Source organism: Onychomys torridus, chromosome X, assembly GCF_903995425.1.
Source record: "Onychomys torridus chromosome X, mOncTor1.1, whole genome shotgun sequence".
Taxonomy (NCBI): Eukaryota; Metazoa; Chordata; class Mammalia; order Rodentia; family Cricetidae; genus Onychomys; species Onychomys torridus.
In genome coordinates this window covers 133,153,185-133,163,101 of record NC_050466.1, presented here as the reverse complement: position 1 = coordinate 133,163,101, position 9,917 = coordinate 133,153,185, and the positions used below count along the sequence as shown (strand labels likewise).

General features: G+C 39.7%; 1 protein-coding gene across 2 annotated transcripts; it reads left to right on the top strand.

The window, feature by feature from the left end:
• The first annotated feature begins 1,051 nt into the window (after positions 1 to 1,051).
• On the top strand, positions 1,052 to 8,679 carry LOC118574200 (BTB/POZ domain-containing protein KCTD12-like). 2 transcript variants are annotated; one of them, XM_036174955.1, is made up of 3 exons: positions 1,052 to 1,204; positions 1,582 to 1,637; positions 6,903 to 8,679. In XM_036174955.1, the coding sequence occupies exon 3, from the start codon at positions 6,909 to 6,911 to the stop codon at positions 7,785 to 7,787; it is 879 nt and encodes a 292-aa protein (XP_036030848.1). In that variant the 5' UTR covers positions 1,052 to 1,204; positions 1,582 to 1,637; positions 6,903 to 6,908; the 3' UTR covers positions 7,788 to 8,679. The 2 variants fall into 2 exon arrangements, with proteins under 2 accessions (XP_036030848.1, XP_036030846.1); XM_036174953.1 differs by lacking the exon at positions 1,582 to 1,637.
• Positions 8,680 to 9,917: the final 1,238 nt, after the last annotated feature.

The window sequence follows — 9,917 nt, the reverse complement described above, 5'->3', positions numbered from 1 at the left end:
GTTTTCTACATACAAATACATCCTCACTCCAAATCAAACCATTTTAAAATCAACCTCTCAGAAATATGTTTTACTATGTGACTGAGAGAGAAGTTGAAGATTTGGAGAGGCATGGTCCATTTTTGAAAAACAAAATCCACATTTAAATCCAATGATTTCACTAGTTCATATGGAGAGAAAGGCACATACAACAAAATAATTTAGATGGATAAGGGGTTCACTTTTCAGTTGAGTCCACACCACATCTGGCGAAGATTAACTTGGGTTTTAGGAACGAGGCAGCCTACTTTCTTGACTCTGGCCTTCAGAAACAGTTGAGTGTAGGCCTAATACATGGTGTGCTTTTCCACATCTTGTTGACACTGTCCCTTCGGCCTGCAATACTGAGTCTGTCTTTCTTCTTGTGGCTTCATTCTCATCCATCTGGTAAAACTCAGTTTAGTTTATCCTCCAGGAAGCCTTCAGATTTCCCCAGATAGCTTCCTTTTTGTTCCTACAACACTGCGCTTTTCGTATCCATAACAGTTTAAACACTCACAGTGAATTTATTTTTGAGAAAGAAAAACGTGTACAGTATTTCTTTATTCCCGGCACTTAGCATACTATCTGACATGCAGGATTTATGTGCATTAAAGTAAATACACCTAATATCAAGTTCAGAATTTAACCAATTCGTCAATGAAAACTCCATTCAGAGTGGATGTGGCTGTCCACACCTGTGATCCCAGCACTCCAGAGCCTGACACAAAAGGATGTAAATTTCAAGGCTAGCCTGGGGATGTTAAGAAGGCCTTACTTCAGAAACAAACAAACAAAACAACAAAACCCTTACAAATAATTCATGGAATTGTCACTGCAAAATGTTTCCTTGCTCTGCTGGACCCAAGATGAACAAAATTTCTCCTATCACCGCCACCACCTTTGTTGGCCGCCCCCTCCTCCTTCTGTGCCTTCCTTCTCCTTTGCTTTGCTCTGCTTCTTCCTTGGGCTGCAGAGTAAGGAGGCCGGGCTGGAGAGGAAGTCAAGTGTGTCATAGCAGGGGAGGAGGGTTTCCCCGACTGCTGGTTGTACAGAGGAAAACTCAAACCAAGCACCAAAGCACACAGCAAGAGAGCGGAAGAACAGAAAGGCATTCCTGGGGGAGCTGAGCTCTCAGAGTCGGGAAGCTTCGCTTTGCCGGTACCTCAGTGGCTGGAGATTCAAGGTAACTATGCTATCAACCTCCCTGTCTTCCATTTCCAGTCCATTGCATCTGGAATCCCAGAGCTTCTGCATTTGCGCCGGGGCTAGGCACAGCTGTTGTTGCTGTGTTGAGAGAGGTTCTACTGTGAAACCGTGTCTGTAAGGCAGTTTAGAGCTCCAAAAGCAGCCGAAGCACTTTCTGAGGGGAAATTCAGACTGGTTTTCAGCATCCGGTTAATTTGTAAAGCATTTTGATGGGTTTCAACGCTAATATATTCTTTTATGGGCAGATAAAAAGTCACAGAGACAAGGTAGTTGGAAGCAGAAGGGAATATTGCTGAGGCAAAGAACTGTTACTTAATTCTTAAAGTTGTTTTCCCCCTGTGCTTACACGTCCAGATTAGCTGTTAACTACTTTTGATTTCTTGGAATCCTGAATCGGAGCAGCACACAAGGTGGGAGTTGCTTTTCTAATTTAAACGTGTGGGTTTGTTCTTCCAAAGGAGTGCATATTTAAAATGTATTGATATAAAAGAGGAGAGGGACAGAAGCCAGTAGAAACAGAAAAGTGAAGGACTACGGAAGCAAATGGAAGGAGGGAGGAAAGGGGGGTTAAGGCATAGGGATTTCCAGCTTAGTAAAACTGGAAACTGGTTATTGATAAAGTGTCTGCTTTTCTCAGAAATGTCTTCCTGCATATTTTCAGGCAGTCGCATATCATACTGGCGAGCACACAGTATGGTGTACTTTGCTGTAGCTGACTTTTGTCTTTGGAAACATGGATCTTGGTTACAAGTAGAATTATCCTGAGCCAGATAGGGAGAGAGAGAGACTTCGGTTAGTTTCCTCACCGCCTTTGAAACACTAGAACACACAACTCAGTTCTTCCAGGCTTGGAAGACAGCTGCTTTTATCTGGCTTCTCTTCCGCCTGGTTTAAGCCATTTGTATTGTGTCACCCCATTTACTTCCTCCTTACAGGGACTCTTATTTGATTTACCGAGGGCACTACCAACAAACCCTTATCAAAGTTGGGTTCACAAAAGAGACTAAATGAGGCATTTCAGGGTTTCTTGAAAGGCTGCCCTTTGCCCCCCAGACCCCTCACAAAAAAGAAAAAAAAAAGCATTTCATAAACTTGTGGTTCAATAAAAAGAAGCAGCTCAGCAGAGAACACTGGGATGGAGGAAGGGAGGAAGAAGTTATCCATTGCAAAACCCTGCAAACAGTAAACATCTTCCTGTTTGTGGAGTATGTCCTTCCTGACTTCATGGCATAGTGCACAAGGGGCTGTTTTCAACGGGATCTGCTCATTTATTAAAGAAATTACTTCCGATTTCTTTCTAAAAATAAAAAATCCAAATCAACCAACCAAACAAACAAACAAAAACAACAACAAAAAACAAACCAAACCAAACCAACAAACACATTGAGATTCCTAGCTATGAGGAATAACGTCACAAGTAGAGTTTCAGAGTAAAATTTCTGTTTATGTTTAAAAACATGCTTGAGAAAGGCAGCAATTGAAGCTCCGGTACTGTTCTGTCCTGACTTTTGTTCTGATTTCTTCTCCCAGAGTAAAGGCTCTGTCCTTTTGAAATTAGCTAACACTGCTTTGTTAAGATGAGTGACAAAACGGGAGACCCAGCTTGATTCCCAGAGCAGTGGCTCTCACCCTTCCTGATGCTGTGACCCTTTAATACAGTTCCTCATGCTGTGGTGACTCACAGCCATAAAATTATTTTGTTGTTACTTCACGACTGTAACTTTGCCCTGTTTGGAATCGTAATGTAAATATCTGACATGCAGGATATGCAACTCCTTTGAAAGAAAGAATCCTTCAAATCCCAAAGGGTTGTGACCCACAGGTTGAGAACCACTTCCCTAGATTGACTATAACTGATTCATAAGATTTTGGATCATTGGCTAATAACTGAAGTTTTCATGACTGAAATCTGGGTTCTGACAGCATCTGCCTCCAGGATATATCACCAATATGACAGAGAAACAAGTAATTGTGCAAATATATATATATATATATATATATATATATATATATATATATATATATATTCTCTGCTCCACGCTGAGAAGAGGGAGAATTGGTACAAAGGCAAGAGGCATGTATAATTAAACAGCCCTAGGCAAGATGTGGTCTTCTTGACCATTTCAGCTTTGGTCCAGTAAGATGACCTGAAAAAACCCTATTGTGTGGAGGGATCAGTGTGCTTCTTGTTGTTTCTGATGGACTGTTAGGGATTATCGCCCTTTCCTGGAGGGTGGTCTGTTTCTGCCATTCCATTCCTGGGATCCAAGGTGACTCAAGAGGAAAGATTCAAGACAATGATTCACCTGAGTATCTTCAGCTGAAGGAAAGGAGACAGACAGATGCAGAATGCAGGCAGAGGTATCTGACTTTCACCTTGCTTTTAGTTAACCTGTGGGCCCAATGAGTCAATGCTTTTTGAGCAAGCGTGCTTTCTAAGTGCCTAGTTCAAGTTGACTTATACAGAACTGTATCTAAAGCAGTAAGGAGAGAAATGATCTGTTTGTTCAATGGAGGGAAACATCTTCACTTTTGATAGTATTTTTTGAAGAATAACACCTTTTGAATTCAGAAATCTACAAAATCAGTTACGTTTCTTTTGCACATATGGATTTCTAGAAATGGATTTCTACTCATCTACTCTGGAATTATGAAGTTAATGGCATTATTATAACATGAGTTTGCTGGTGCTTTACTCAACATCCAATGGCTACTCCAATCTTGCTACCTACCAGGCTTACAGTGCTGCTGACCCAAAGAAGGATAGATCGAGATTACTTTCTATCTGAGGCTATATTAGTCACAGATAGCTACATAAATATGCAACTCCAGAATGCTGTCAGGTGTTCCAATACAAGTATTTCTAAATTGCAGCAGTAACACAGAATATAAAGGGATGGGGTTGAAAGTTCGACAGGATGGATCATTTAAGCAGCATCTCAATGGATTGCTGTGACACACTGAGTACCATCTCAGTGGAAAGCAATCCTTCATCACTTTTTCTAAACCAGTGACCTCCCTTTGGGGGTCAGACAACCCTTTCACAGGGGTCGCATACCAGATATCCTTCAAATTAGATACTTGCATTATGATTCATTACAGTAGCAAAATTACAATTACGAACTATCAATGAAAATGATTTTATGGTTGAGGGTCACCACAACATGAGGAACTGTATTAAAGGGTCACAGCATTAGGAAGGTTGAGATCACTGATCGAAGACAAGTTCAGGAAGCTAATGTAAGTAATCATCTGATAAGTACTTATTCCACAGCAAACACTGTTTTAAGTACTTTTATACCTTATATACAATTTCCTTCTCATCTTATTGATCAGGGCTTTTTTTTTCTATAACCATTTTCTGGATAAAGAAATCAAAGCTTGGAGAAGAAAACACACAGTTTGCCCAAGGCTACCCAGCTAATAACTGGCAGAATCAGGATTCTAATTCAAACCTGACAGCTTCTTTTATGATTTCACAAGAAAGGAGCAGAGAGGAATTGAATTAATAGAACAAATAAAAAGTATATGTAAACATACAGAATCCTAAGTTTTAGGCACACGGGCATGAAAAAGTGGATGAGCTTGAAGGACTGGGTATGGGTCCAGTGTGCCTAATGTCTCCGTTCTTTCAAAGGGAAAGATAACTTGAATTAATGAGCAAAGAGCAAAGCAAAGACCAGCTTATGGAATTTTGGAGCCAATATTTTTGCCTTCATTTTATTTTCTCATAGCTTTCAGATTATTTTTTTTTATTTAATTTAGTTTATATTATTAATTATGTTCATTGTAAAAACAGTGAATTATATGCTGGGCATTTTTCTTAGCTGATGAAGTAATTATTTTTATTATCCACAAACTGTTCAATAACAGATTCAAAAACTTTGCCCAACATATAACTAAAAAGTAGTTATGCTGGTATCTAAACTCAAGCAGAAGACCACAGAGCTTGTTATTAATTACTACATTTTACTGACTCTTTTTTATTATATCTGCTAATACTTATATGTATGAAAAACAAGTGTATGTCACTGTTGGCCCAGCTCCTAAGTCCTATATATAGTGTTACATGATCTTGTTGTTGAAGAGGAGATGCAACTAGTTTAGAGTTTTGAGATTCCTGGTGGGAGATTTGTATTTGGTATATAGGTAAATTGGGACCGTTTAATAGCAGTAAATAAACAGAGAAGATAATATAGCAACTGATCTGGTATCAGAAGTTGGAATATTTTATGGAAATGAATGTGTATGTGACAGATGTGTATGTGGAACAGCCAGAGAAAGACAAGCTATTAGGAGGGTCTTACATTAGTGCACAATATAAAACACATGTCAGTAGGAATAATGTGTGTCCAAGAGACATCACAAAGGAATGGTTTCTAGGTTAGTGACAAATATGAATAAGGAGGGATGAATCAATACGATGAGTCAGCATTTAGAATGTCAATGTAGATGATGTAAAATTGTGCTTCTCACAGGAGAAAAGTCAAAGAATGTGACTTATTTGTGCTGAAAACATGAAGACAAATAATAATGGTTTCTATTTTTAAAAAACACTTTCATGTACACAAAGGTGATTTTGAACCTGCTAGGATTGAGGTGCTGCCAAAGCAGTCAGCAAGGAGCCACCAATGTGGAGCTGAAGAGTAGAAGACAGGAAGTGGCCAAGACTTGGAAATCATAGACAACATGTACAGGAATGTATACTGGGACAGGTAGATTAAAACAATTAAGGCTTCAGCCACTGGGAGTGGTTGATAAAATGTGTTAGATGAACATATCAAGATTTTATAATATAATTAGAAACAAGAGAATAATATACATGTATATATCAACAAAAGGTATCTGAATAATATAGTACCAAGAGTGAAGAAAATCAGGGAGGAAATATATAATATAATAGCACATATATTTAAAACCCTAAAATTCATTTTCTAAGAATACATACATAAGAAGATGTACACTACCTATACCAACGTGGTTGTCTGTGTTGGGGTCAGAGACAGGCACGTGAATGAGCTGAGAAGATAAAGTGGAAAAACAGAAACATTGAAGAAAGGGGGTCTTGCATAAACTATGGTAACCTGCCATGAAATGACAAATATTGTCTGACACATGGGCATTTACAAAGAAATTCTGAACATAGGAAGGGCTGGGCTTTGCTCGGTGGTAGAGCTCTTACTTAGGGTGACAGAAGGCTCAAAAAAGGGCAAAGATGGCAAAGCCAAACCATGAAGTCTTTTCGATGCTGCTGCTCTCAAGTTAGCATAGTTAATGGGCAAACGATTATGCTTTTTCATGAGTTTATTCTTCCTTCTTTTCCATCAATAAACATGAGGTGTGTGTGAATGCGTGTGTACCATGGTCCACATGTGTACCATGGTCCGCATGTGGAGGTCAAAGGAAAAGATTCAGAAGTCAGTTCCCTCTTTGCACATTGTTGAGATGGAATCTTTCTTGTTTCTGCTGTGCTACAAACTCTACACCAGCTGCCACACAAACTTCTAGCAAATTCTGTCCCCACCTCTTCTAGGCATCTGGTATTACAGATATATGGATTCAGGATCAGACCACTCATCAGGATTATATGGCTAGTGTTTTTACAGGTTGAGCAATCTCCCCAGCCTTGTATTTGTTATCCATTCTTACTCAAAAGTAATGTTTTGTTTTTTCAGGTCAACATGGCCATGCCCGAAAAGTCAAGTTGTGTCGAACCATCTGAGGCTTGCAGCAATTTTCCTGAGATTATTGAACTCAATGTAGGTGGCCAGGTATATATAACTCGCTATCCTACTCTGATCAGCATTCCTGGTTCCCGGCTCTGGGAAATGTTCAGTGTAAAGAACCCTTGCTCCCTGATCCAGGACAACAAAGGGAGATTCTTCATAGATCGAGATGGTTTTCTCTTTCGTTATGTCCTAGACTACATGAGAGATCTGCAGGTAGTGCTTCCTGACCATTTTCCAGAGTGCGGCCGGCTCCATAGGGAAGCAGAATACTTTAAGTTGCCAGAACTGGCCAAGATGTTGGCTCTTAAGATGAACACGCTCAGCTCAGTTGGCAACGACTCATGTCAAATTGATCTAGAAGAGCTTTCCCCTAGTATCGACACCACTTTTAATTTCTCTTCAACTAACACCATTCATCTCAGTGGCCCTGATAACTCCATGCTTCTGACAGCTGCCACTGGTTCTGAGCTCAAGAAGGCTGGCTTCATCACTATTGGCTATCGAGGCTCCTATACTCTGGGCAGGGACAGCCAAACAGACGCCAAATTCCGCCGTGTGGCCAGAATCATGGTGTGTGGTAAGATCTCTTTGGCCAAAGAAGTGTTTGGCGACACTCTGAATGAGAGCAGAGACCCAGACCGCCCTCCTGAGCGATATACTTCTCGATACTACCTCAAATTCACTTTTTTGGAACAAGCCTTCGACAAACTAGCTGATGCTGGCTTCCACATGGTAGCATGCAATTCCACTGGCACCTGCACTGTCACACACGACCAAACAGATGACAGGATCTGGACTTCTTACACTGAATATGTTTTCTATCGTGAGTGACACTTAAAAATCGTCCAGGAAATACAAACGCCCAAACAGTCTCCCTCCTCTGTATCCTTTAGAAATAGACACACTAATCCCTCTAGGCTCCCGAATAGTCTGTATAATCTTGGACAATGCCACTTCTCTCATCACAGCCACTTGAACCTTTGCTGGTTTTCTTCTTACATGTCATTCCAGTCTGTCTGAATACCAACCTTCACCGGCTGTGGAGTGGATGCCATTCAATGAAAGATGTGCATCAGGATAGATAGGAGACGTGTATTTCTGGATGGAATGCAATTAAATATAACCACGGAGCTAAAAGTGTTGAGAAATATTAAGCCATGGTTCCAAGCTATTTCTTAGTAACACACATTGAACTTGACTATGTACCTTTGCTACTTGTATTCCCCTAGGTAAAACTCCATATTGCTGAGCGACAGATTACAGTAGGAAATGTGCACGTGCTTTGCAGACATTTTACCATGCTGAGTAGAACTTGACAACAGTCCTCTAGGAGGTTCATAGAAAGGTCCACTGATTCCAAAATTACTAAGGACTTTTGATAGAAGCTGGGCAAACAATTGTATGACTATTATTTCTAAGAATAAAAGGCTTAGCCCTTAATTTGCTTTCACGTGAAGAAGATAGTAAGGAGACATTATCATAGCTATTACCTCTGTCATAAACAGCAGTACCATTAAAAACTGTCCTAAAATAGCTTTCATTAGAATTAAAGGCAAGCATATGCAGGGAAGAGAATGATGGGCAAAAGGTTGCTCTGTGTAAGTGTATGTGGCATATATTAATTAGTTGGCTTTTCACTAGTCAAATAATTGGCTGTACCTATCAATTGCTCACTTGTTTATGTTTTTTGACAGGGTATGAGTGTGTGTTTCATTTTTCTGGAGGTGGGAATGGGAGAAGGGGAGAAGAAAGAGGGAAAGAACTTTAAAAAAAACACCCTGAAATTAATCTTCTGACTCCCTGCTGATGACTTTTAACCAAACAGGTTGAAAGCAAGTGTTCATTCTCATATGAAAACATCAGGGATCTAAGATAAGTGACTGAATTACAAAAGACTATAAACCAAGTCAAGAAAAAGAGTTTGTTAGGGCTCATTTCAAAGGATCTTCATCGCCCTTGTGAAAAGTTTTCCAGCAACGGAACAGAAGTCTGATAGCCTTGTCTCTCCTTTATTCTGTACTTATTTTAATCTGCAAATCGTTATTGTTCTCATTGTCTTTAATTCATTTTCTAGTCAGGTCTTTTTGAGTTGTAAAAAACTAAAACCCACATAAAAATAGCTTTAAAAAAGATTTAAAAGGAGGCTGGAGAGATGGCTCAGCAGTTAAGATTACTGGCTGCTCTTCCAGAGGACCTGGGTTCAATTCCTAGCACCCACATGGCAGCTCACAACTGTCTTAAACTCCAGTTCCAGGGGATCTGACACCATCACACAGACATACATCCAGGCAAAAGACCAATGCACATAAAATAAAAGTTCATATGTCAGTGGTGTGGCTGAGTGAGTATTTTAAGCTCACATTTATTATATATTATATTTTTTCTTTGAGTCTAAAGGAAGGAAATGTAGTCAAATAAAGTTTCAGAGGGTCTGGAGAGTTGTCAATAGCTGATATTCTCTGTTGTCTCTCAAGGGCCATATGATTTTCCTCTGATCATCTCCAGGGTTCATTAATTTTATATTTCTCCATGCGGTTCACTTTCTTTTCCCCAATTTATAGCTGGCATAAACAGTATGTCACTGCACATGAATTTGAAGCCATCTTCTCCATACTTTTGTTGTTTTATCATTTTGGTTTTTGGTTTTTTGAGACAGGGTTTCTCTGTATAGCCCTGACTGTACTCACTCTGTAGACCAGGCTAGCCTTGAACTCACAAAGATCTGCCTGCCACTGCCTCCCAAGTGCTGGGATTAAAGACATACACCACCACTGCCCAGCTGTATTTCTTTATTCACATATGTATGTAAATATATATAGATTTAACAATCCTAATTAAAGAAGACAACATTATGAACTTGGGAGGGAGTTGGGAGGATACAGGAAGAGTTGGGGGTAAGGGAAGGGTGGGAATGATGTAAATACAATACTCATGTATAAAATCTCAAAAAAAATTTAAAAG

What these genes read in the sequence shown, in the direction of transcription:
- LOC118574200 (XM_036174953.1), top strand. Translation starts at nt 6,909, where the DNA reads ATGGCCATGCCCGAAAAGTCAAGTTGTGTCGAACCATCTGAGGCTTGC.